Consider the following 27,827-nt stretch of genomic DNA (forward strand, 5'->3'; position numbering starts at 1 on the left):
AGGATTTCTAATGCTCACTTTATTTAATACTGTCCCCAGAGAACAAATGGCCATTTTTTTTGCTCCGAGAACTGCTGCAGTGCCCATGAGTTCCCCACCATAAGAACATCAAATGCTAAAATCTACATTTTTAAATGAGAAAGGACACCTATGCTTGAGTTTCCCAGGGAAGTGAAGTGGCTCAGTTGTCAGGACGCTCACTCTCTGGAAGAGGACGAGAGGCAGTGTTGGGCAAAGGTGGATGCTGCAGAACCTGCTGTCAGCATCTCAGGCCCTGGCACCTGCCCTGCACTGTCTGGAGGCCTTGGTGTTTGCGGTACCCAGGCTTGGGGGTCAGGCAAAGGGGGCAGAAGGCTGAACTGAATGGTGCCTTCTGTCCTGAGTGAGGCTTGGGGAAATCAGGGGCCACCTCTAGAAGTGAATTTCATACATGGCTCAGATGGTTAAATTCATTTCTAAACTTGTGTTTCACCAGCCCCCACTCTTCAAAAGCCCTGCCCATCCCAGACTTTCTCTCCCTTTGTACACCACTTCAACACCCACCCAGGACCCAGAGAACCTTGGAAACCACCTGTGCCCTTCTAACCTGGAGTAGGAATTCGCTGCCTTCTTACACCTATCAGTATCCTTTCTCCTATATAACATGAACATGGTGAAAAAATAACCCCCGCCATCTATGCCCGTCCCCACCCGGTGGCCTTCCAGGTGGCCTGCAGCTTAGTTGGACTGCTCCTGGGGAGAGTCCTGGCTGGGCTCGGTGGGTGCTTCTGCATCCTGGTCATCTGTAAAAGACAAAAGGAACAGCTGGATTCAGAAAGAGGATTAGTCACCTGTTCTCAGGTACAGCTTTCCTACAAGGCCTTCTCTTGTGCCCAGGCCCCTGTGGAGAGAGACTCTGCTTCCTTCTGCTGGGCAAGAGACTGGCTTCTAACCCTGGCCACATGGAACAGACTTGAGTCCCCCTGTCCAGTCTGGCTCTTCACAGCAGTGAACTTCCACTTGCCCTTCGGTAGCAAGATGATCAGTGGTCAGTAAGCTGCAGCTAATTTCATGAATGCCCTGCCGGCTTCTGCCTGTGGTTTATCCTCAGAGACTCTCACAAGGCAGAGGCCACTACTTGTCTGCTTCGGTAGGTGTTGGACCTGAAGCACCACAGAGAATGTGCTTGTCCAAGGTCACATTAAGTATAGTACAGGCAAGGACAAAGCTCACAGGCCAGCACAAGTCGCACTACGCTAGCCGCAAAGCAAGAGAGCCACAGGCCTCAGTTTCCTCTCCGTAAACTGGAGAGCACCAGACTTATCCAGTTCAATAGACAGTTTCCATATTTATATTAAAGAGCTCTTTGGATTTTCCAGCTTTTTCCAAACCATAGGAGGCTCAGAAGACTGAAAAGAGTTAAGCCTTAGAAACCTAGAAGATGGCTTGCAGAGATGGGTCAGGCCTGCAGAGAGAGATGGGTCAGGCCTGCAGAGAGAGATGGGTCAGGCCTGCAGAGAGAGATGGGTCAGGCCTGCAGAGAGAGATGGGTCAGGCCTGCAGAGAGAGATGGGTCAGGCCTGCAGAGAGAGATGGGTCAGGCCTGCAGAGAGAGATGGGTCAGGCCTGCAGAGAGAGATGGGTCAGTGGTCAGGAACATTTGCTCCTATTGCAGCAGACCTGCGTTCAGTCCCCAGCATCTATGTTGGACCACTCCTAACTGCTGGTAACTCTAGTTCCAGGGCACCAGATGCCCTCTTGCCCTCTTCTGGCCTTTACAGGCACCTGCACACACACACACACACACACACACACACACACACACACACACACACACTAAAAAAAAACTAAACTAAAAAGAAACCTTTAACAGGGGAACGCCAGGGCCAAAAAGGGGGAGTGGGTGGGTAGGGGAGTGGGGGTGGGTGGGTATGGGGGACTTTTGGTTAGCATTGGAAATGTAAATGAGCTAAATACCTAATAAAAAATGGAAAAAAAAAAAAAAGAAACCTTTAAGCCACAAGGGCTCTCAAAAGAAAGCCCAAGAATTGGTGGTATGATGGTGACAGGGACAGCTGTCCCCTGAGCTTCATGTGTACCTGCAATCATACATACATAAAAAAAATAAGTATTAAAAATTGAATTTCAGAGAAAGAAGAAAGAAATCCCCAGGGCTGGCGAGCTAGCTCAGCCGCTGAAGTGCTTGCCTTCCAGCACTGAGTCTGCTCCTCGGAACCTGAGCCTGCTCCCTGGAGGCCCTGGGAGGCATGATGCTGTGTGCCTGTAATCTCAGGGCGAGGAAAGTGGGGACCGGGGGATTCCCCAGCAACCTGCACCACTCTAGCCTAACTGGTGAGCTCCAGGCCAATGGCAATGAGATGTCCTGTCTCAAAGGAGATGGACCATGTTCCCAAAGGTAACCCCCAAGGTTATCCTCTGACTTCATATGTGTGCTTATGTATATGCATGCTCACCCCCAACATACAAACATGCATGTTCATATGCATAAAAATAAAATATCAATGGTTTTTAAAAGTTAAAAAGACATTACAGAGTGTTCATAAATACCAAATGACTGCTGGCCTGTGAGGGGGATGGCGCTGGGGGCAGAGCCTGAGGCTTCGTGCTCAGGAGTCCCAGGCAGCAATGGCAGAGCTGCCAGACACTCTTTAGCTCCTGTCCAAGAGACTTGGAGGATGACAACAGTGGGGACTCCAGCATGGTTCCTGCTGTGGCCACAGGTTTATTCCTGATGAGGAGTCCTGGGGCCTCTCACTCACTGCGCACACTGTGAATGTGAGCACATATCCCCCACACCTTGCCCACAGTAATCCTGTTCTAACCTCCGTGGGTTCATGCTTATAGACTATGAGAGGGCTGTGGGAATGAGCTCAGCCCGTGACCCCTCTCCCTACCCCTACTTCAGGACACCTCTCCCCCACAGAGTCTTCCCCATCATGGGGAAGCAGGAATATTCATGTCTTACTGGTATTCTCCTTGTCTGTATCGTAGGTCAGCGAGAAAGATGGTGGAGATGGTGGCGGTGGCGGCGGTGGCAGGAAGTGGAGAGCAGAGAGGTAGCCTGGTGGGAGGAAGTGGGGCTGCTGTGGCTGGGGTGGGGGTGCTGGTAGTGGTGGCGGAGGTGGCGGCGGTGGTGGCGGCGGCGGTGAGCAGTAGGTTGGCTGCAGGTCTCTGGCTGGCTCTGACACCTGCATGGACACAAAGAACGAGGGGCAGAGAGGGAGACAGTGAGCCAGGCAGGCCGATCAATCACATCTTTTTATTTCTCAAATGGGGGGTCCATGTGGGGGTAGATACAACACACACACACACCCATGTGCAGGGCACTTGGGACAGGGTATCTAGCAGACACCTCCACAAGAATGCAGGCAAACAGCAATGTGAGCGAGCGAGTGAGCGAGCATATCTTGTGAGTGAGTGAGCATATCTTAGCTGAGCCTGGGGGCTTTCCCTAAGGGATCTGGGCGAGCAGAACTCCCAAGGGTGCAGGGCTGGGAGGAAGGAGGATTGCTCTCTGGGCTTTGTCCCCCTCTCCTGGGCAAATGGGACTAGAGAAAGCACACAGAATAGCATTAAGTAGGCAAGGATAAAGGCGGGGTGTCTCTGGGTGTCTGGAGCATGTGGCCAAGGCAGGGCCACATGAGTGAAAATAGACTCCTGCTCTTAGGTTGGATCCAGACGTGATGAGCATGGAAGGGGAAATTGTCAGCATTGGAATTCCAAGCTCCCAGACAAGTCTCTCCTTAGAACAAAGCTCCTGCCTGGGCCAGTATGGCAGCTCAGTCCCAAACATGGGCCTGAGTCGCACCTTTCACAAAGGTGTCTGGTAGACCTGTCATTCAGAACCCTGCCGTGCATGTCAAGTCCAGACTTCTGGGTAAACAGACGGTGTGCTGCAGGCTGCCCTTGGTCACAGCCTCTCTTTGTCTGGGGGCCAGTGGCACCTGCTCTCCTGGACTGTGGTAGCGGCCGACGGGAACAGCCACATCTTTCAGGCTGGCATGGAAGTCAAGAGCTAGGTTTGCTGTACCTCGGGGACACACTTGAGATAGCAGAGCATGCCTGGGCTTGAGGCAGGGCATCTCTGACTCCATACCAATCAGCCAAGTGTGCTGCATCCCAGGCCTCATTCACAGTCCTGTGGCATTGGGGCTCGGCAGCAGGAAGGCGTCTCTGGCAGCTGCATTGCACGGGTTAAGACTACAGTCGCCCCTGGGCTCCAAGTCTGAAGAGCAGACACCACACCCCGGGCCCATTCCCCCTTATGACAACCAGCTCTCTGGGACTGAGGGCCAGGGAAAGTGATAAGAGCGGCTGGGGTAAGAACAGGCTTAGACAGGAGTCAGGCTCCAACTTACCAAGCCGCTTCTATGGTAGGGGCTGCAGGAGACATGCCGGAAGCCTCTTTGTTGAGGGACCCCCAGAGCAGAGGATGAATCCTGGCCTTCCGAAAGTGGAAAGGACTGGTAGGGTGAAACAGGGACGCAGGCAGGGCACTGCTTGAACGGCTCTCTCTCAGGATTCCCAGCTCCTACCACATGATCAGACTTGAATCTCAGAGGATGCCCTAAGAAGATAAACAGAGAGGGGAAGTGTTAAGAACACAAACCTGAGGGGTGAATGCATTGCTGTCTCCCGGGCAACAGAGAGATTGACACAACCGACTAAAGCAGTCTCTAGTCAGACATCCCACTGGGCTTCTTTATACTCTTATACATACACAGATAATGTATTCTGGTCACATCCACAACACGAGCCCTCTCATCCCCTCTCCTTGTCACTGATCCTTTCTGCCATTTGTCCTCTTTCTGCCTTAACATCTCTTTGGGTATGTATGTGAACCAGTAAGATTAGCTAAGGCTACTTTCAGGAACATGGGTGGCCACACCACTGAATAATTAATAACTACTAATTGCCTACAGATCCTCATGACCCTAACCCCGTGCAGGCAGTAGGCTGCCAGTGAGCTAGTGAGTAGAATGGACAAGCTATGCTTGCCACACTCCACCCCTTCTCCTGGCTCTTGTATTCTTTCCCTCTCCCCTTCATGCTGTCCCCTGGGACCTGGTGGAGGTGATGATGGAGATTCCATTTGGGCTGAGCATTTAACACTCACTCTACGACCCTTTAACCACTTCAGAGTCTAACAGTAACGGCCATGCAACACTAGCAGCAACACTCTAGCACACCGGTGAGATTCCCAGTCCCCCCCTTGGTTCAGCGCTGTGTTGGGCAGAGACAATGGGAGCCCTTGGCTTTGGCTGCAGTCAAGCTGTTCCCCGGGGTTGGTGCATCAGGAGGGGACAGGACAGGACGTCTAAGCCACCGTGTGGTGGTTCTCACCCACCACTGGACTCTGCTTCAGTTTCTGTTCCTGGCAGTGCTGGTGTGAACAGCACAGCCCAGGCACTTCCTCTGCAGTCACAGACACCATCTCTCCTCTTCATTTTTAACCCCACTGTCCCTGAACACTCAGCCATGCTGTTTTGCCCACATGCAGGGCCCACCTCTCCTACTTAGTAAACTCTCTGGAAACGCCTCCCAAGATGCATCCAGACAAATTCCTGCTTTCCTCATCCAGGTTTCTCACCAATCCATCTGACAATCGAGAGTAGCACCATCAGAGCCAGCAAGATGGCTAAAGGCACCTGCCACCAAGCCTGACAGCCACTGCTCCATCCCAGGGACCCATGAGGTAGAAGGAAAGAACCGGTTTCCCAAAGTTGCCCTCTGACCTCTCCTCCACACATGCTGGGATTAGCCACAAGTGGCCTCTTCTCCCCCCCTCTTTATAACACATTTTAAAGTTCCTGTTTGTTGAGAGATGAACACACATATGCCCTCATAGGACTGCTGGTTTATTTAAGTCTGCCTTCCTCATCAGACAGATAGTTCCTTGGGGAGAAAGATTTCTTACAAAATCTCAGAAACATTAAGAATGATTAGCATTGGAGCGGAGTGTGGTGGCGCATGCCTTTAATCCCAGCACTTGGGAGGCAGAGGCAGGTGGATTTCTGAGTTCGAGGTCAGCCTGGTCTACAAAGTGAGTTCCAGGACAGCCAGGGCTATACAGAGACCTGTCCAAAAAAAAAAAAAAAAAAAGAAAGAAAGAAAGAAAGAAAAAGAAAAAGAAAAAGAAAAAGAAAAGAAAGAAAAAAAAGAGAAAAGAATGGTTAGCATTAATTTCTGAAAGTCTGCTCTTCAAGGAAGGAACTTGTCCAAGGCTACACATGGGCATCCCCTCGACTCAGACTCTTTCTACATAGCCCTAAGGAAAGTAACCCCCTCTACCCCCCCCAAAAACCCAAGTCTTCATCCCAAAGAGCCGCATTCCAAGAGCCTCAAATTTTACATTACTTGAAAACATACTTCAGGGGCTAGAGAGGTGGCTCAGCGGTTAAGAGGTTAAGAGCACCGGCTGCTCTTCCAGAGGTCCCAGGCTCAATTCCTAGCACCCATGTGGCAGCTCACACCTGCCTGTAATTCTAGTTCCAGAGGATAAGACACCCTCACACAGACATGCATGCCGGCAAAACACCAATGCATTATAATAAATAAATTATAAGATATAAATATAATTTTAAAAAAACTCAAGAAATCTACTTCAACCAGGAAAGCAACCTACAGCATAAAGAAACAATGTAATTAATGCACAAAGCGAGGGGGAAAAAAAATCTTAGTGAACCAGCCCATCCCCCTGGCCAACTAGCAGAAAGTTTTATTCCCCACCACATCAGGTGAAATGGAACAAGTGAGTGTGAGTACAGGTGCGTTAGGCTAGACACTGCAGTTAGGATAAATTAGCCTCGGCTCAGTGAAAGGAGGGTGCGCAGGCGCAGTTTAAGGTGAACAGCCACTCAGAAAAAGACTCTCCAGCAGGAGAAAAATGGCAGGCGGGGAGGGGGAGGGGTTGCCACGCAGGCACAAGAGATCTAGACCTGGGAGGGGGGAAGGGATGCCGTGCAAACGCGCTAGAGGGGCCACGGAAAGGCGCCACTGCCAAAGCTGCCCAGCTGCCATCTTTTTTTTCCTCTTGCAAAAGTACAGAGGCAGAAAACTGCATCTCAACAAAGCCCCCCTGCACTGCACATTCTTCCCTACCAGCTTTTTCCCATTGCTATCATCAGAAGCCACCCACCCAAATCCTTGTCTGGGAACAGGTTCTCAAGCGGGGTTACCTGGGGAAGGCGCCTTTCCCACCCCGGCACCAGTCTGGGACTCCAGCTTAGAGCCGGAGGCTGCTGGCCTGGTACAGGCCGGAGGAACCGTCGGCTGCACGAGGCTGGGCTTACCGTAGTCGGCGAACGGCAGTCGGGGCACGGGCCGCACTGGCCCTGGCACTGGCACGGGCCGCACTGGCAGGTGCTGATCCGGGTAGCAAAGCTCCGGCCTGGGCGCCTGTGGCATGAGCTGGGGCAGCCACGCGGAGGAACGGTCGCGCAGTCCCCCGGGGGCCCCTGGTCCAGGCTGGAAGGTGCTGGGGCCCGGGCGGCCACTTGGGCCCAGCTGGAAGGTGCTCGGGCCTGGGCTCGGGGCCTGCGGGGGCCTCTCGAGGAAGCAAGTGGCCGTGGGGCCTGGCCCAACGCCTCCCGGAACCGCCCTAGGCAGTGGGCAAATGCTGGAGCTCAAGGCGGTGGCCGCCGCTGCTGGAGCCCTAGGAGGCAGCTGGGGACCCTGCGTGCCCACGGTCGCCACCTGCTCCTCGGCAGCTTGGGTTCTGAGAACCTTCTGGGCAGCCATGATCTTCTGGCGCTCGGTGATCAGGTAGCACTTGTCACAGATGCACTGCTTCCAGCGGCATTTGCCCGTATGGCCCTTGACTGGTACCAGATAGCCATGGTTCCGGCACCTAGAGCACTTGGGGGCGCGAAGCATCTTGTCGTCTAGCTGGGCAAGCTCTGCTTCCAAACGCAGCCACCACTTCCCGAAGCTGCAGAGCAAGTGAAGCAGGAATGAGCGGTGCCCCCATAAGTCCCTGGTGCTGGGGACATTGGATACACTTGTAACAAAACAGCTCGCTGAATGTCCGGAGAACTGCAATAGGACTCTTGCATTTTTTCCACTTTCTGTGTGTGTGTGTGTGCTAAATTTACCGTGTTTCTGTGTGTTGGGCAATGGTGTACGGTGTAAATTAAAAATGAAATACTTATTACATGTATGTCATACGAGTTATTTGAAGTTTTCGGCACTTGAATTTTCAAACTTCCTGTTCCCGCCAAATTGTAACTGGAAAATAGATTTTTTTTTTTTTTTTTTTTTTTGAAAAAAGGCGGACTTCTACTCAACGGTCGAGGGTTTTAAAACTCCCAATGAACAGAGCTGTTAGTAAACCCGTACTATTGGAAAGTTCCAGAGAACACTGTGTTTTTCCTCCCCGAAGCAGCTGCTTCTGCTTCATCTCGCTCCTCTGTAGAGAAAAAGAGCAGTTCTGCTTCCAGAATATTCTTCAGCGCTTAGTGCAGTGTTGGTTACTTACAGGCATTGCAGAAACCATGAGTTTTTGAGTCCTGTTTGTGTAAGCACTAGGGTCTGAAAAATGCATGCTTAATAATGTTCTAAAGTGCCGGGCGTTGGTGGCGCATGCCTTTAATCCCAGCACTTGGGAGGCAGTGGCAGGCGGATTTCTGAGTTCGAGGCCAGCCTGGTCTACAGAGTGAGTTCCAGGACAGCCAGGGCTACACAGAGAAACCCTGTCTCGAAAAACAAAAAACAAAAAGCAAAAACAAAAATAATGTTCTAAAGCAAAACATGATAGTTCGGAACTAATTTGAATTACTGGCTTTTGGGTTTGTTTGTGTGTGTGTGTGTTTGTGTGTGTGTGTGTGTTTCTTGTTTCATATGGTCTTTTAATTGTCTTTATGAAGCCAAACACAACTACTTAAAAAAAAATTCCCTAGCCACTGGAAATACATTGATGAAGCATGCATACTTCTCTCAGGAGAGGGGCCATATAAGTAAACATTTGCAAGAGCCTTCCTCAGACATCTGCTCACCCAGTATAGGGCACACAGCACGGTGTGTTCAGACCTAACTTAGGGGGGCTTGCCCCTCCAGGATGGCCTTTATTCCCAGAATCTACCAATATCACAAGGAGCCACAATTTGCTTGTTTTGTGACAAAGCATGTGTTCCAGTCGGTTCACTCTGAGAGAAGGGGAGCTCCCAGCTTTGGAGAGTAATTCCACCCAAAAGAAAAAAAAATCACATACATGCACACACACACACACACACAAGCAAGCACAATCTCCATGAAAAAAAATCTAATAGCCTACATACAACCTGTCATTTAAATATATATACATATATGTGTGTATACACACACATACACACGCGCGCGCGCACACACACACACACACACACACACACACACGCTATCTGCCTCCTGAGTGCTGGGTTAAGGGCATGCACCACTACGCCAGGCTGTGGTTCTTTTTTTTTCCTTTTCAAAAGAAATATCTATGGTGTCTTTCAAAAGGTTTTCAAAAGGTAAAGACAGGCAGTGCTTTAAATAGTAAGCAGGCCATCTCAGAGGGTCAGAAGCAGCGCGACTATGTTCAGCGCGACTATGACTAAGATCAGAACTAAAAGACTACAAAAGTGGAACTATATCCCTACACCGTGCAGATTCCCTGGAGCTCCCTAAAGCCAGAAAGAAGTCTTACCCCACTGCATTAACTGTAGGATCTGTCCCAGCTGAGTCCCCGCGGTGGCCATCCTGACTCGGGCTGCTGTAGTTTTGAACCTCAGCAGAAATCGCTGTGGGACTCGGACACCATCTGCCCACTTCCCTCTGGAGAATGCACTGCAGTGACTCTATGGGGGGGGGGGGGGGGTAAAGCCCGGGTTTCCAGCAGACCGCCTTCGGCCCTGGGGTCAGACAACTTGGCTGGCGCTGGCTGGCAACTTCGACTGCCGGTCTGTACACTTCCAGTTCCCGCCATTACGGCGCCCTTGGCATCACCCATTTTCTGGAAGGTACAAAGCCCGCAGCGGCAAGATCACGGTCTTTTACGACCACCACTTCAAAGATTGGTCCGTACTTTGAGAAGAGCTAGCCTAGAGACTCACTGGTCTTAGTGGCTCACTGGTGTAGAAACTCGGCGAGCCTCAGAAAAGAGTGATTCTAGCTCACGTGGAAGCCGTGGCTGAGCCAGCGAATCTTTCATCCCTGACTCGGGGTTGGGGAAGACCTGGCACTGAGTCGCCTGAGCCTCCTGACTGGAGAGTCTGGGCTGTTTTAATTCTCGTGAATTTAGTTATTTCTGTGAAGCAACCAAAATCTTAGAAAGGCTAGCACATGGCACAGGCTTCCTAGTGGCTTTGTTTGTGCTGGGCATGGAACCCGGGCCTTGAGCATGTTAGGCAAGTTATCCAACTAAAAATCCCACCTTTTATTTTCCCTTCTTTCCTTCCCTGCCTCCCTGCCTCCCTCCCTCCTTTTTTCTTTGTGTAGAATCTAAGTGAAGTTACTCAGGCTGCCCTGGAGCCCCCTCAGAAGCCCTGCTGTGGACCCCGAACCCCAGATCACCTGACTTAAGCTTCCCATGAGGTTCAGTTACAGCCAGATCCAGCTACAAACATTAATGACAGATATTAAGTTATTCATAAATTTATTTTTATAAAAGTTTGTGGCACTCTTGAGGGGTGTCATCTGAAGTGGGTAGGGACACAATAATACCTAAGCTTAGGGCACGATCTGCTCTATTTTTGTTTTGTTTTTGTTTTTCGAGACAGGGTTTCCCTGTGTAGCTTGCTCTGGCTACCTTCAAACTCACAGAGATCCCCCTGCCTCAGCCCCCCCCCCCCCCAACTGGGTCTAAAGGTGTGAGCCACCATCCTGCGGCTCGTTCTGTTTAAGGAGGTATTTCTGCTTACTAGCTAGCTCACTTCTGTGAGCTTTTCACTGCCCTGCTGTGAAATCTTTCTGGTGATGCCAGGGTGCAGAGTCGGCCTTGATTTTCTCCTTTGAGTCTTTGATTGCAACTCTCTGGTGTCCGTGTTCCTGTCGTAGTGTTCCCTCCCCCTCTCGGTTCCCCGTGCGCCGCACCCCCTCCCCCCACCTGGGGCTAAGAAGTTGTTACCATTCTGGGCTCATTAGACTCTTGAAAGTTGCGAGGGGCGGGGGTGGGGGGGGTGGGGGGGGGTGGGGGTGGGGGAAGGTTCATAAAACTTTGCTTGTTTAAAAAAGTTTTCCTCATTTCTGAAAGTGGGCAAGAGCGTATTCACTGGGTTGTCATTTCAGGAATTTTACAGGAAACTGGCACCATTCAAAGAGTCTAAGTTTTAGATAGGAAGTGACTTTAATCCCAACATACGGACCTCTGAATTCAAGGCAGGCCTGGTCTACAGAGTTCCAGGACAGCCAGGGCTGCACAGAGAAACCCTGTCTCAAAAACAAAACAAAACAAAAACTCAAAACAAAATCATCAACAACAGAACAAGCAAACAAACAGAGAACAATAGTCTAGCTTTGTCTCTGCCCTGCTCTAACACCTATGTATACCTCACATTTTAAAAACAGGCCCCTTAGATGGAGGGTAGACGATCTTTCTCCAGTACTCACCAATTCAAACTGTCTAAATTTTTCACTGACCTTGTTATTTAAAACTATACCTAAAAAATCAGTTTCAGGGGCTCTGGTGGCAAGAGCTAGCCAGGGCACTCGGAGGTCAGATGCCTATGACCATGCATCCTTTATGGGTGTGGGAACTAGTGGGGGTTTCTTCTCACACACCAGAAAAAAAAAAGCAGCCTTGGGGGTACATGAACCCTGGTGGCAGGAGTGAGCAGTCAGCTTTTTGTCCCCAGGTTCAGCTGCTGGGGGAATCCAAATGGCAGTTACCTCCCAAACCAGCAAACTACAGCAAGTTACAGCCTTCAGAGCCCCAGGTGACACGGCCCAGAAAGCCAGATGGAGTGTCCTTTGAAGAAGGTGACATTATCTACATTACTGACTCAAGCGTTATCAACTGATGGAAGGGCGGCAGGACTCAGCTAATTCCAAGCAGGGATGTGACCGAGCAGGCAGGATCCACTGACCACCAGCTGCACTGGGCAGCCTGAGCCAGAGGGGTGTTTGGCTAACCCAGCGGGTGTTAATGGCTTAGACAGAGCTGGAAGCACGGCTTTGTCTGGACTTGCCCTGGTCATCGCTAAGACAGAGTGAAAGTCCCGTTTACAAAGCCAAGCAGTGAGCAAAACAGACAGACGGGAGACAAGCAGTGAGCAGAACAGACAGACAGGAGACAAGGCTTTCATGCTGATGCCCACGACGGTTGCTCCTGGGAAAGGCAAGAACGGTCTTAAGAAATAACAGGAAAAAGCTGGTCCTGACCGTGGCCGTTGATGCTGCCTGCACATTGCTCTGGAAAGAGACAGGAGACAGAGTTGATTCAAACACTATGCAGTGCCCAGGACTACTTTTTAATTTTTAAAAAATGTGTGTGTGTGTATGTCTTTGTGTATGAACACGTGTGTGTGTGTGTGTGTGTGTGTGTGTGTGTGTGTGTGTGTGTGTAAGCTAATAGATACTGGATATCTTCCTCAATTACTAACCATCTTATTTTTTTTGAGACAGAGTCTCTCGATGAACCAGGAGCTAAGTGATTCAGCCAGACTAAATGGCCAGGAAGCAACAGGAATGAATATATATATATATATATATATATATATATATATATATATATATATGTATATATATATATATATATGTGTATTCCTGTTGAAGAATATTTGATCACATTGTGAACCCTGAGATTGTTATTTACTGAAAAAAAAATGTTTCTAGTTATGAAGTAGGTAGCCCTTAGCACACACCTTTAATCTCTCTGGCTGGAATACAGACACACCTTTAGCACACATCTTTAATCCCAAACAATGAAGGTCAGGTTAGTTTGTAGAAGGAAGCAGCCGTGTTTGAAAGTGATGTCTAATTGAGTGGCAGACAAAGTGGTGAACCAGAGAAAGGTATGAGAGAATAGGATACGCCCAACTCTCATGAGAAGAGAGAGGTAAGAGAAGCTGTTTAAGAGAGAGGAGTTTTAGAGAGAGAGGAAAGGAAGGAGGCAATTTTACTGGGGAGTTTTACAGAGACAGGCTGCAGAGAGAACAAGCTAGACATAGGTGAAGTCAGAATGAGCCATAGAATGAGAAGGAGCCAGAAGATTAGAACAGATTGCCTAAGTTAGTATGAGACCAAGCAAAGGAATTCAGGAGAGACAGAGATAGAGACAGGCAGAGAGAGAAACACACACACAGAGAAAACAGATTGAAACAGTCAAAGCTCAGGAAAAAAAAAAACCAACCTAGAAAGTGTGAGCTTATTCAGCAGCGAGTCTCAGAGGCTGAAAATATTCTAGACCTAGATAAGATTGTACAGAGGCTAGAAGCTTCCAGGACTAGCGTAGGTTAGCAGACAGAGGCAGCAAGCCTCGGAGACAACGATCACCTCAGGTGAGTAGAAGTTACTTTTATATCTTTCTCTTTGTCTCCTGAGCCCTGGTGTCACCGGCATGTGCCCTTGGTTTTACGCAGGTGCTGAGCATCTAAGCTCAGGTCTCTGTGTTTACATGGCAACCGCTTCACATGGCAACCGCTTCACTGAATGATCCACCTTCCCATCCCACCCCAGCAAGACTGTCCTGATGGAGAAGGTTGGATCCATTCCTTTCTGGAGATGCTGTGGGATCTGATTTCTTTTGCTTCAGCCATCCCAAAACCTTGTTTCCCACTGCAAGATCTGTGATAAAGTAATCTATGTGAGCATGGCAGCATCACACTGCGACTCCATGGGACATGTGAATGAATAGCACTCACTCTTAGTTTGCCAGAAGTGACAGGATGATTTTCTGTATAAAATAATTCCTGTTCACCAGAATAGATTGAAATGAAATTGTTTCTATTTGTCAAACTATAGAAATTTGAAGAATTCTTGTTCCTGTTTAAAAACATAAAAAAAAAATTTTTTTTTCTTAAAGTTCCCTACATCAAAGATTGGGATGTTTTGAATGGGTTTTTCAAGAGAGGAAATACTTGTTATAATAATAAACCAAAGTACTTAACAGAAAATTGTTAGTTATCCTGACAAAAAAATAAAGATTTTAAGAGTCTTTTGAATATCATAGTCTCAATAAGGGTTTTCAAATTTTCTGGGTGAAATTCTAGGTGCAGTGGGTGCTTGTCTAGTACATGTGAGATCCTAGGCCTAGTTCCCAGCACCAGAAAGGAGAAGACATGTTATATATACTTTATTTATAGTATTTTTATTGTGTTACATACATATTAAAGTCATTGAGTTGTTTGTTGTGGCAGATGCATGAGGGTTGCTGCAAGTCTGAGGCCAGCCTAGTCTACAGAGGCCAGCCTAATCTACATAGCATGTTCCATGCTACCCAGACCCTGACTCAAACCCCCCCCACACACACACACATACACACACACACAAAGTCTGGAGCATAAATTGCATCATTCCACAGCTTAGCAATACCACAGACTGAAAGGCTAGACTTTGCATTATCAAATTTAAGTTTGAACATCAGGTACCGGTGGACCATCAGGCCTGAGGCAATGTTTATTCAGATTCTACATCTGACCACTCAAGCTCTCTTCATGTCCTCATTAATAATTGAAGAGAAATGCTAGTCAACGTGAGTTCTTTTTGAGTTAACATATTTTAGTCTTGTTAAATACAAAATGCTTCTGTGTTCACTTCACAGCTGGAAGGGCAAAAGATACCCATGGCAATAGGAATTTGCATAGTGCTTGGGAAATATTAATAAACAACTGTATATCTTTTAAATCAGTAGTCACATGACAAGGTGCAGAAAGCCTGGGGTGATAGAATAAACAAACCGCAGACGTTTATCCCCTTCCAACCTCCATTTGTGTAGGCAAATTTCAACAGTGCTGTATTTATTTTATTCTTGGAAATTCAGGCAATTTGAAAGCTTTGTGTTTTTAGGTTGAGAGCTGATTGCGTCTCAGGCTGCTGTCTTTTAAAAGATAAAACACATTTCTTAAAAAGACACTGGCGTGATATAAGAGAGAGAAACTGGATGTCAAAAAAGGATGGGTTCTTGAGAACAAGGTGGGCCTATACTTGACAATATTTGTTCTACTCTGATAGTTTTGTCTATTTTTGAAAAAAATTAACTTGCATATATTCATTGTACAAAGTGATGGGTTTTATTACAATATCTTCATACATGTATGTAATCTATTTAGTTCATATTCAGTCTAAATACTCTCTCATCCCACCCACCCCTTTTCTCCTTCCTGATACTCCTTATTACATATACTTTTTTTAATTATAATTTTTCTTTTGAGATTATAATATTTTCATCCTCTTTCTTTTTTTTTTTCTTTTTTTCTCCACACCCTTTCATATACCACACAGCCTTGCTTTCTTTCAAATTCATGGCCTCTTTTTCTTTGTTGTTGTTTAGATGTATGTGCACACACATGCATGCATGTGTGTGTCTCCGTGTGTCTGTGTGTCTCTGTGTGTGTGTGTGTGTGTGTAAATCTCTGTGTCTGTGTGTCTGTGTGCATCTGTATGTGTGTCTGTGTATTCTCAAATATATAAATACAACCTTCTTAGCCCATGTAATGTGTGTGTGTGTTTTCAGAGCTGACAGTTTGGTCCTGGGTAACCACTTGGTGTGCTCTTCCCTAGGGAGGAGAGCATGTCTCCTGATTTCAGCATTTCTTAGTTGCCTGCATTTTTTTTTTGTCTAAGCTTTGTGAATGTCATATATTTTTTAATACATATATTTTAAATCTAGACTCTGCTTCTGAGGAGAGATGAGGTATTTGTCTGAGTCTGGCTTGTTTTGCTTAGTGATATCCTCTATCCAGTTCCGTGGTGTGGCAGTGGAGAAGGGTCTGCGCTGGTTAGTTTTATGTCAACTTAACACAAGCCAAAGTCATTGTGGAGAGAGCATCTCAACTGAGTAAATGCCCAAACCAAACTGGCCTATGGGCAAGCCTGGGGTACATTTTCTGGATTGATGATTGATGTGGGAGGGTCCATCCCCAGGCAGGTGGCCCTGGGTGCTATAAAAAAGCAGACTGAGCAAGCCATGAGGAGCAAGCCAGTAAGCAGCTTCCTCCCTGCTCTCTGCCTCAGGTTCCTGCCAAGGGCCTGTCCTGGCTTCCCTCGGTGGTGGGTTTGTAATATGTGGGGTGAAATAAACCCTTTCCTTGCAGTTTTGTCTTGTTTGTTGTTAGTTTGGGTCGTGATGTTTTATCCTAGCAATAGAAACCCTGACCAGGGCCAGAACAGCAATGAGCAAATGAAGGAAGGAAGAAGGGAGACAAGAGGGTAACAGAGAGACAAGAGAATACCACTCTTTACAGGTGGGGTTCAAGCCTAACTCTGTGTGTGAGACAGGTGTGAAAGGGCAGGGGACAAGAGGAGCAGCAGGGTGGGAAGGAGACACTGAAGGAAACGGGTGGATGTGAGCAAGAGTGCACTACAGAAATGTCTCCACCAATCCTTCTGTATGCTGACTAAACAAATTTAATTAGAAAATGGGAAAAGTTCATTGTATGTTCACCCACACACAAACACACACATGTGCACATACACACTCATGCATATGCATATATGTACATACACACTCACACATATACACACTCATACACACACACATCACGTTTTCTTTACCCATGCATCTGTTACTAGGCAGAGAACCTTCTCCCATCACCTGACTGTTGAGGACAGTGTTGCAACAATCACTAATTGCAGACACCTCTGCGGAAGGCTGACTTCGATCTCTGGGGCATTTACCCAGGGGTAGTGTGACTTGATCATTTGGCAATTCTATATTTAGTACTTCACATCCACTCGAAGTGACTGCAGTGCGCAGGGCTCCCATCCTCACCAGACTCTTGATCTTTCAAAATACTTTTTTATTTAGTGTGTGTGTGTATGTGTGTGTATGTGTGTGTATGTGTGTGTGTGTGTGTGTGTGCACTCGCGCGCGTGTGCGTGTATATGGGTGTGTATGAGGAGAGCATGCACACTCGTGTGCACACACGCATACATGCACATACCACAATGCATGTGTGGGGTCAGATTGACAATTTGTGGTAGTTCTTCTTACCATGTGGGCCAGAGAGTTAGGCTTTGTAGCAAATGCCTTTTCTCTCTGAACCATCTCGGCAGCCTGGTTTGGTTTCTCCGCTAGCTATTCTGACTTGATACAGTGAGATTTTAATGTCTTTTTGATTTGCATTCTTCTGATAGGTAAGGATGTTGAGCATTTTTTCACATATTTATTGGCTGTCTGTATCCTTTTGAAAACTGGTCATTTGCCCATTTACTGAGTGAATTATTTGGGGTTAATCCTTCGTACTCTGTATCTCCTGCTTAGAAGATTTTTGTTTAAGAAAATCTATCTCATCAACAGAGACAGTTACAAAATGACAAGTTCCAGTTGCTGAGACATCACTCTTTTGGCTCATTAACCACAAATTAACGGGGTGGCTTGGCCATCACATCTGACTCCCCACCTCAGATCTGGCTTCTTTTCTCCCAGGGTCCCTAGTCTCCTAGCGCTGTCTCTCACTGGCTAGGATGATTGCTCTTGGTCCTGTTTAATTCAAATTCACTGTAAAGAGCCTTGCATTATGTAATACATAGGGGCATCATTTATAGTCATTAAACGTATACGTGCACTGGAATGTCTCCTTCCTGGAAGCTTCCTGCCTGCAGCCTCCTTCCCCTGGCAGCTGTAACCCAGATACGGCTCTCCTCCCATCTCCAGTCTCTCTCCACTGAGCAATGAAGCTTTATTGAAGTTTTCATTGAGAAGGTGGAGGGAAGGGCTTACACCTCTAGGAGATGCTTTAAAATCCCACCTCAGCACTCTGCTCCCTCAGCCTCCCGGCCAGGTAGCTGGATCTTCCTTGCCTAACCCAGTTCCCTGCTTCTCCTGTCCTTCTTTCCTTTCTTGATTTTTTTTTTTAAATCTGCCTCTTTACGAAGGGCTCTGGCTGTCTTCTCTTTATGTCTAGCAACTATTAAACACTGAGAAAATGGTTGTGAAATGTGTGAATGAATCCTGTCTCCCTCTCCTACCAGCGTCAGAGTTCTCTCCTCCCTAGTTGGCATAAACTACTTCAGCAACTTTGCCTGAACATCAGCAAGCATTTGGTGAAGCAGGAAGCCCATACCGTTCAGGAACACTCTCTGACAAGCAGAACCCGGGATGAAATTGTTTTTATTGTTAGTTCATGTCCCACCCCTAATAACTTACTAACAGTAATGGCACTGTGTGTTTACAGTTACCGGGAACTCTGAAATCTTTCATGTGTATTTGTACACAGGATCCTCACAAACTCTTTCAAAGTGGACGTTATTATCACACTCAGCCATGCAAAAACTGAAGCCCAGAGATGCTAAAACTTCCCAAGGATTCAGAGTCACAACTCAGACCTGGAAGCCAGTTCTCAGAGTCTTTACTCTTTTTTTAAAATTATTTTTATTTTATGTGCATGAATTTTTGCCTACATGCATGTATATACACTATGTATATCTTATTATATAATAAGACTTATTATATACATCAGGATTGGTACTAGTTTGATGGGTATTTGCTGTACTAAGCTCCAGGTTCAGTGAGAGACCCTATCTCAAAAAAGTAAGGTTAACCAATGGCGTTCACAAGCACCTGTGCACACACACACACCACATACTCCACACATATTCCACACATGCACACACACACCACACATACACACCACATACACATACACCACATACCACACACACTACACATGCACACGCATATCACACATATTCACCACACACACCACAGCTCCTTCCCCCAAATACCCATAAACATACCACACACACACACACACACCACAAACCACACATACTCCATACACATCCTTCCCACACACACACATTTACATACCACATGCCACACACCACACATACACAGACCACACATACACAGACCACACATATCCTTCCCACACACCCATACACAACACACACACACACACACACACACACACACACACACACACTGAATTTTAATTGGGTCAAAGCAGTGAAAATGATAGACTGGTACTGAGCTAGGTAGACACCCCAGGATGTAATAATGCCTTGCTGCTGCATCCAGTCAGTATTTATTGAGTGCTCACTCTGACCTCAGAATAAAACACCTAAGGAAGAGGGCAGCATCTTTGTCTTTTTAAGGCACACATTCTAGGTGGCAATCCACATGTTAACATAATTCCAATGGGATGAGGGTTAGGGGGCAACCCTGGATGCTACAGAGCTCTCAAGGAACTCTAACCTCACTTGAGCAACCAGGAAGAGGGGCTGATTTCTCAATGGATGCCTACAGGGTGGCAGAAATAGCCAGGGGATGAAGGAGAGGTAAGTCCTGTGTGTTGGAAGCCTGGGGGTGGGGGCGGTGAAGTGAGGCAGAGGTAAGCAGCAGACTGTGGAGGGACTAAGGGACCCACTACCTTAAGACCAGGAGGAGGAAGGACATGAGAGCCAGGCCAAACTATAACCTCAGCTATTCTTCCAGCAAACATTAATTAAAACCTATATGGGTATTACGGGGCTAAATGGGGGAGTGAGTTTTTGTTGTGATTATTACACGTGGGGCTAGCCACAGCCTCAATCCGATGCAACGTAACTCCCCTGCAAACTCGGCAATCAACTGTTGCTGCCTAAGTTTTGAAGAAATGAGCAGAGATGGAAGGTGAAAGGTGAGGTGCACGCAGGAAGCTGGGGACATGGGGCTGGGGAGGGGCTTGGGAAGGGAATATGGCTTGGGGGAAGAGGTGGGGGACCGTGGGGGTGTAGGGAGAAGTGATGGGGATGGTCATACATGTAAAGGAGAGAACAAACCATCCTGTGGTGCAGGTAGAAAGCTCCTTCACAGTAGACGGGTGTGATTAGCTGAGTGAGGCCCAGCAGCGCTGACCTGGTTAGCTTTTATTCACTAATTAGATGAACAAGCGTTTGTACACGTGCACATGGCCTGTACTGCTGAGTGCATGGATTTGAATTTTGTTTTAAGTACTGGGGATAGAACCTAATACTTCATGTCTCCTAAACTGTGGCCTTCTTTTTCCTTCCTTCCTTCCTTCCTTCCTTCCTTCCTTCCTTCCTTCCTTCCTCCCTCCCTCCCTTCTTCCTTTCTTTCTTTCTTTCTTTCTTTCTTTCTCTTTCTCTTTCTTTCTTTTCTTTCTTTCTTTCTTTCTTTCTTTCTTTCTTTCTTTCATGTGTCTCTTCAATAACTTCTCACCAACTTTTTTTGTTCTTATTCTTTTTGAGAGGGGTTCTCTCTGTAGACAGGGTTCCAGACTGCCTAGAACTCCCTCTAGATCAGGCTGGCCCTGAACTCACATAGATCCATCTGCCTCTGCCTCCTCAGTGCTAGATTAAAGGCATGTGCCACCATGCCAGGCTATTACTATTATCATCAATTATTATTATTATTATTATTATTATTATTATTTTAAATAAAGGCTCTCATTGAACAAGGCTCTCCTCGCTCACTGGTTGGCTACACAGGCTGAATGGAAAGCTCTGGGGATTGATTTTATGTCTCCTGCCTCAGTGCTGGGGTCCTATGCATGCATCACCCAGATTTATTACGTGGGTGCCAAGGACACAGCCTCAGGTCTTCCTGATTGGGCCTCAGTTTATCTGCTAAGCCAACCCCTCACTCCTACATTTTGTGAAAATAGGTTTTAGGGCTGGCGAGATGGCTCAGCGGGTAAGAGCACTGACTGCTCTTCCGAAGGTCCTGAGTTCAAATCCCAGCAACCACATGGTGGCTCACAACCACCTGTAATGAGATCTGATGCCCTCCTCTGGTGTGTCTGAAGACATCTACAATGTACTTAAGCATAATAATAAATAAATCTTTGGGCCGGACTGAGCAAGGACTGAGTGAGCAGGGCCAACCAGAGCGGGCAGGGTGGACCAGAGCGAGCAGAGGTCCTAAATTCAATTCCCAACAACCACATGAAGGCTCACAACCATCTGTACAGCTACAGTGTACTCCTATACATAAAATAAATCTTAAAAAGAAAAGGAAAACAGGTCTTATTAAATACCCAGCAACTCGTAATCCTCCTGCTTCAGCTTCCCAAGTAGCTGGAATTGTAGGCCTATACTGTGAGGCCCAGATCAGCCAGCATTTTGACAGTACTATCAAATTTCTATAAACTTTAAGCATTTTCCTTTGGAAGAAAAAAAAAAAGGTTCATGCCAGTGTAAATATATTGCATTTAACGTGACAGGCACGACATGGCAGGTGACTGTTCACTAGTAAAATCAGAATCAAAAGAGCAAAAAAAAGCATACAAACTCAGCCTTCCTAAATGGAGAGATGGCGCAGGCAATAGTTTGTCACAGAAGCCTAAGGGACCTGAGTTTGGAAAACCCAGAACCCATGTGTATTAGTCAGGGTTCTCTAGAGTCACAGAACTTACGGACAGTCTCTAGATAGTAAAGGAATTTATTGATGACTTACAGTCGGCAGCCCAATTCCCAACAATGGTTCAGTCGCAGCTGTGAATGGAAGTCCAAGGATCTAGCAGTTACTCAGTCTCACGCAGCAAGCAGGCAAAGGAGCAAGAGCTAGACTCCCTTCTTCCAATGTCCTTATATTGTCTCCAGCAGAAGGTGTAGCCCAGATTAAAGGTGTGTTCCACCACACCTTTAATCCCAGATGAAAGGTGTAGCCCAGATTAAAGGCCTGTTCCTTAAACTCTGAGATTCAACCTTCTGGAATCCATAGTCTCGATGGCTCAAGATCTCCAAACCAAGATCCAGATAAGGATCTCCAAGCCTCCAGATAAGGGTCACTGGTGAGCCTTCCAATTCTGGATTGTAGTTCATTCCAAATATAGTCAAGTTGACAACCAGGAATAGCCACTATACCATGCAAAAAGCCAGACACAGATAGATGCCTGTGAGCCCAGGGCTCGGGGCAGAGAGAGAGGCCTGCAGCTCACTGACCAGCCGTGTCTAGCCAAGCCAATGTGCTTCAAGTTCACTGAGAAACCTTGAATCTAAAAGTACAGGCTGAGTGTGAGGAAGGAGAGACATTCAGGGTCACCCTCTGGCTTCTGCACACACTCCTGCGCACACACATGCACACCAAGAACAACGCACATATACCATGCCTGCAAACAAAAAGGGAAAAGAGTCAGTCTTCCTCTTTCTGTGTGCTCCTCATTTGGCCTCTTAGAATTAAAACATCACCACCACCACCACCAAAACCCTCTCCCAAATTCTGCTTCTGTGAGAATTGCAGCTGTCAAGAGTTTACCTTCCAGGGGTCGGCAGCGATGGCTCAGCAGGCAAGAGCACACACTGTTCTCACAGGGGACCCGTGTCAGTTCACCCACAACTGCCTGTAGCTCAGGTGCCAGGGCATGCAGCAACATCTTCTGGCCTCCAAGAACATCCCAAAACAGATACACACACACCCATAACATAAGAATAAAGTAAATCTTGGGATAAAAAGAATTTACCTCTCAGACAACTTGTGTTTGACCCCTAGAGCCCACATAAAGGTGGAAGGAGAGAACTGTCCCACAGGGTCATCGTCTGTCCTCCACAAGTAAGTTGTGGACATTCCCTCCTCCCCCATCATGTCCATTTACACACTTGCATGAGCATGTACTCACACACACACAAATAATAATAGTGCAACTTTTTAAGTTTTAAAAAGAGTTTATCTCTCTAGGGTCCATTTCATTTTAGGCATAGAGTTAACTCTCTATTGTTAGAGAAAACAAACAGGAAGAAATACTAAAGACATTGCTACGAGAGGAGAACCTGATCATTAGGCATTAGCTGTGTGGCCCAGGCTAGGTTACTTAACTTTTCTGAGCTTCACTCAGATAGTAATACCTGCATACTGTGTGCAAATGCTATGTTGTTCCACATTTATCCCACCGGTGACATTAACGGGTACTCCCATGCATGGCTTCATACACATCACATATGCTATCTCTGCAGGAGACACTTCTGTTTTGTCCATTTGACAAATGAACACGGAAGTGTATCAAGACAGTCCTCCCCAAGGTCCACAGTGATAGGCGCAGTGTGAAGAATCTTGTGTGTTCTAACCACAGCTCTCCATCGCTCCCGCTTAGCTATGTCCCTGGAACACAGCCGAGGCCTTTGAATCTCACAGGGCAGAGACGCTCTCTCTCACCTCCAATCACACGGCTGCCACAGGCTCCGCTGGTTCTCCAGGTGCCATTGGGATTCTGCCAAGTTAGCATCCTGTGTCTCTGTCCCCTGGGTGGCCCGTGAGCCCTGTCTGCATGGCTAGTTTAAATTGAGATGTGCTGAAAGTATAAAATACAGACCAGATTTCAAAGATACTGTACAGGAAAAAAAAGAAAAAAAGAATGCAAATGGCTCCAAACTTTTGTATAGAATACATATTGAAATAGTTAAGTCACCTTTTATTGTGGCTCTTCACTGTTTTAATGTGGCTGCCAGAGAGTCTGAAATTACATGTCTATCTTCCCCTGAACAGTTCTGTTTCAACGGTCTGCTCAGTCCTCTGCCCACCAAAGACGAGATTTCAACAGCAGCTCAGATCCAAGTTGTTCCAACACCTTCATGTTGAGCAGAGTGCAGCCATACACACCCCACCCCACCCCCACCCCTGCCACACTGCTGGCCGGACACCCTGGTGTGGAGCTCTGTCTTGCCCAATGAGGGCTGTGTGCATATGTGTGCACATACATCTAGAGGCCAGAGGCCGACACTACACGCCTATCCTATCATTCTCCAGAGCATTGTTTTGGGTCAGGGTCTCTCAATACACCCATTCAGTAGACAGGCTAGACAGCAAGCTCCAGGAATCCTGTCCTGCAGACACGTGGGTGCTGGGATTTGAACTCAGGGCCTCGTGCTTATATGGCATGTACTTTACTGACTGTGCCACCTCCCCACCCCCCAGGGCCTTTAATTTAGGAATCAATACACCATCACCTGCCCTAGAACTAGAGATATTTACCTATTAGAAGATGCCAACTAGGACACTCTAATGAAACTCCTTTGCACCCTGAAATCTCATATGTAATGATGCTATTTTTACAAGAATATTTTCACATGTATCTTGCTAAGTATAAAAGACCAGTAAGATACTGGGTGAACTGAAAAAGATGGAAGTGTTTCATTCATTTTATATAAGATTATGGCATGCCTGTGGTGTGCAATCCCTCAAATTGGTCTCGGGGCCAAAATGTATGAGGTCAGTAGGTCCATGCTGTTTGAGGAATGGAGTCACTGGGACATTTAACACTGTCAAGAACTCTGGAAATTTAATTTTGAAAATATATGATTAATACCCCTTTTCTCCCAGAACCTACTGTAGGTAAACAACGGCTCCAGCTGGTCACCCTGGAGCTGCTGCCAGAGACAATTCCTTCCAAAGAAAAGCAGGGAGACATGTTCAAAACCGTTTTCTTCAGAGAGTATAGCAACTATGACCTCCCTCGCTGTTTTCTTTAAACAGGCCCCAACTTAGTCTCTCTGTGCGGGGTTGTTACTTTTTCCTCTTTAAGTTGCTGGTTAAATCAGAAATGTTTATTTTAAGAGACGGTTTAAAGATCTCTGTAATTCTCAGTCTGTCAAGAGTTTTTACAAATAAATCTAAGGTGAATGGCTATCATTGTTTCCAATCTGGTCGAGCAAATGGGGGGTAGAAATATACAATTCATCAGAGTAATTAGTTGATTGAGGTTGAAATAATCCTAAGAATAAACATCTGAGCCCCCTGGTACCTTAGGGACCCCCCCCCCCAGAGTGAGAAGGATTATAGATTAAATGCACAGGACAGAAATGGCCCAGATACATCCTGGAAAGTGAGTCGGATATATTCAATAAGTGAAAAAACAGCGTGTGCTTAGATCTGCTCGCCTTTCATCAGAAACTTACTAAAGCTGTACTGCTTTATGTGAGGAGCGTGATGGGATGCGGAGAAGGGGGTAAGAAGACTATAGTAGTGGTGACAGCGCCCCCTGCTGCCCAGGAGCTACTTTCCTTCCCTGATAGGAAGCTCCAGGGATGCTTAGAGATACAGGACCCCCAAGGAAAGTCCTTGAGCTTCGTTGCAAATTAAGGGAAGAATATGATGTATTTTCACAGATAACGAAATCCAGGTTCAAAAAAGTTAGACAATCTATTCCAATGCCGAAAGTCGAACAACCCGGGGTCCATCCCTAGGGATGGGTCTTAACAGCCTCACGCCCAGCCGAGCTACTCTGGCATCTGAAACAGGGAGATACTAGACTGGAAGGTTCTGCTGGGGAAAGAGAGGACACACAGGTGTCTGCCCTGCCCTCTGTCTCCAGACAGCAGTCATAAGGAAGTCATCACTGGTTCACTTGTCTTAGGCTTTGACACATCCTGGGGCATTATTAAACAAGTTCACATCTCCACCCGTTTCAAATTCCTCAGTTCTTGTCCCAAATCATCTGTCAATAGGAATTTATCTAACGATCATCCACTCCAGTGTGAGAGGGGAGCTGGTTCTTCTCCCACAGACTTCCTCTGGAAGGAAGGCCAGAAAGGGGCCACGAGGCAGGTAAGCTGCGCATGCGCGTGCTTGCTCGCTCTCTTGCTCACGGAGTGCTTGCTAATGCGGGCTACTGGGCTCTCTACTTTAAGTTCATTATCTCGTCTGTGCACACTCCCACCTTGTGACAGCCCTAAAAGGTAGTTATTGTGAACACAAATTACAGGTCTACAGAAGAAAAAAGTAAATAAACGCAGAAAGAAGCTAAATAACACGTCTAAGGCCACACAAATAGGGGGCAAAAAGTGGGACTCAGAATTTATTTCTGTCCAAAGCTTCGTGACTTTTTCTGCTGTATCATCGTGTCTGGCTGTGACATTCTGAAACGATACATATCTGACCTTCTTCCTGGCTCCTGACACAGGGTCTCTAAAACCCCCTTTTAAAAAATTTGCTTTATTTCTATCACATGCGTGTGTAGAGGTTTGCATGTGAGTGCAGATGCCCCCGGGGGCCGCGTCAGATTCCACCCGAGCTGGAATTACTTGTTTGTTGGTCTCCTAACATAAGAAACCAAACTCAGGTCCTCTGCAAGAACAGAGCTATTAACTATCTAATGGTCCAGACCAAACCATTATTTTTTCAGTGGTATGATGATAGGAACATCTTTTGTTATATTTGGCCTTAATTCCCAATGGGAAGAGATTGTGAGAATCAGTAGGTCAGAAATATAAAGAAAACTTGGACTCATCATTGGTTGTGAAATGGGCTCAGTCTTAGGAAATGAGCCTTTAACCAATATCATCTAATACTAACTCTAAATAATTAGTGTCAAATAGGATTAAAACCTTAGCTTTTTCCAGGGCTGGAGAGATGGCTCAGCTGTTAGGAGCTTTTCCAGAGGACCCAGGTTTGTGCACTCACGAACATAAACATGGAGCATATATGCATACATGCAAAACATGTATACACATACAAATAAAATAAATCTTAATTTAAAAAATCAGATGTGCTGTTGGTGTAAGAGTGAGCAAATCCGTTGTTAGAATCTTCATTGCCCGCTACACTGGCCTTAGAATCACCAGGAAACACATGTCTGGGTGTTTGTGTTTCCAAGGAGGTTTAACTGAAGGAAGACCCCCTCCATGTGGGTGGCTGTGGTCTCAGACTGCATAGAAAAGCGGGAAAACGGGAAGCCACTGCAGATACAATATTGATGGAGCGTGCATACTTCTCTCAGGAAAGGGGACCGCATAAATAAACATCTTCAAGAGCCTTCCTGAGACATCTGCTCATCCAGTGTGGGGCACACAGCACGGTGTGTTCAGACCTCACCTGGGGCGGCTTGCACCTCCAGGATCGTGTTTACAGCCAGAACCTGCTGATATTACGAGGAGTCACAATTTGCTTGTCGTGTGACAAAGAATGGATTTAAATCCATTCAATCTCAGAGAAGGGAGCACCCAACTTTGCAGAATGGTCCCACCCAAAGACAGAAACAGTAATATGTGAGCACACAAAAATTTCCATTAAAAAAAAATCTAGTAACACACCCCAGCGGTGGCACACGCCTTTAATCCCAGCAGTCGGGAGGCAGAGGCAGGCGGACCTCTGAATTCACTGTCAGTGTGGTCTACAGGCAGGGCTACACAGAAACCCTGTCTCGAAAAACTGAGAAGCGGGGTGGAGTGTGGGGTGTGGGAGACAGAAAGAGACAGAGAGAGAAAGAGAGAGAGAGAGAGAGAGAGAGAGAGAGAGAGAGAGAGAGAGAGAAGTCAGCTGTATTAGTTTTTTCATTTCTGTTACTGGTAAAGATACCCCCACTTACTTACCTCTTGGCTCACTCTCTCCGCTCGTATACAGTTCAGGACTCAGCCCCACGAAGGTGCTTCCCACATTAATTAATATAATCAAGTGTTGATGTCTTCCCCGCCCCCAGCACAGCTGTAGCCATTTTGTTCCATGCTCACCAGCTATTTCATATTGTTGCTGTAATATACCTGCCAATCACTGACACAGAAAAATAACTTGACTCAGAGCAGGATCATGCTGACCACGTCTCCTGTTATGTTCTGCATGTTCTATATGAGGTTCCACAAAGCTTTACGCAGGACCCGCCAAACCAAAGGTCAATATGAACTGTTCTGTCTAAACTGGCTTGAGTCAGAGCCAACCACCACACAGGACTTCCTGCACCTGCCTATGAGCTTATTGTGGGTTTTGTGGAACTTTTTCCTTTATAAGCCTGCCCTGAGAAATGTTTGTCGTCATAGCTCAGATGATTCTGAGCTTCATCCCTGAT

The 27,827-nt window shown here is 46.9% G+C and overlaps 1 protein-coding gene, 1 long non-coding RNA gene and 1 pseudogene across 5 annotated transcripts in view; 2 read left to right on the forward strand and 1 right to left on the reverse strand.

Annotated features, from left to right (window-relative positions):
• Dmrtb1 (DMRT-like family B with proline-rich C-terminal, 1) lies at window positions 1-27,724 on the reverse strand. Of its 4 annotated transcripts, XM_030253681.1 has the most exons (6): window positions 27,358-27,724; window positions 23,207-23,342; window positions 7,293-7,930; window positions 4,359-4,567; window positions 2,966-3,188; window positions 1-782 (listed from the first exon to the last, which is right to left on the reverse strand). In XM_030253681.1, exons 3-6 carry the CDS (start codon window positions 7,873-7,875, stop codon window positions 718-720), a joined length of 1,080 nt encoding a protein of 359 aa, XP_030109541.1. In that variant the 5' UTR covers window positions 7,876-7,930; window positions 23,207-23,342; window positions 27,358-27,724; the 3' UTR covers window positions 1-717. The 4 variants fall into 4 exon arrangements, 3 of the variants coding, with proteins under 3 accessions (XP_030109541.1, XP_030109542.1, NP_063925.1); XM_030253682.1 differs by lacking the exons at window positions 7,293-7,930; window positions 23,207-23,342; window positions 27,358-27,724 and adding an exon at window positions 4,721-4,959; NM_019872.2 differs by lacking the exons at window positions 23,207-23,342; window positions 27,358-27,724 and having other exon boundaries at window positions 3-782; window positions 7,293-7,943.
• Window positions 11,841-12,422, forward strand: Gm12899 (predicted gene 12899; annotated as a pseudogene).
• 1700047F07Rik overlaps window positions 13,313-27,827 on the forward strand; it is a 54,685-nt gene continuing 40,170 nt past the window's right edge. The window contains exon 1 of the long non-coding RNA XR_867984.2: window positions 13,313-13,451. This is a non-coding gene — a long non-coding RNA (RIKEN cDNA 1700047F07 gene). The remainder of the gene's footprint in view (window positions 13,452-27,827) is intronic.

Source organism: Mus musculus, chromosome 4, assembly GCF_000001635.26.
Source record: "Mus musculus strain C57BL/6J chromosome 4, GRCm38.p6 C57BL/6J".
Lineage (NCBI taxonomy): Eukaryota > Metazoa > Chordata > Mammalia > Rodentia > Muridae > Mus > Mus musculus.

What these genes read in the sequence shown, in the direction of transcription:
- Dmrtb1 (XM_030253681.1), bottom strand. Translation starts at nt 7,875, where the DNA reads ATGCTTCGCGCCCCCAAGTGCTCTAGGTGCCGGAACCATGGCTATCTG. An exon ending in CCTACCATAGAAGCGGCTTG is followed by an intron (nt 3,189 to 4,358) that starts GTAAGTTGGAGC and finishes GTGTCCATGCAG; the next exon opens with GTGTCAGAGCCAGCCAGAGA. An exon ending in TACAGACAAGGAGAATACCA is followed by an intron (nt 783 to 2,965) that starts GTAAGACATGAA and finishes TGTCTTTTACAG; the next exon opens with ATGACCAGGATGCAGAAGCA.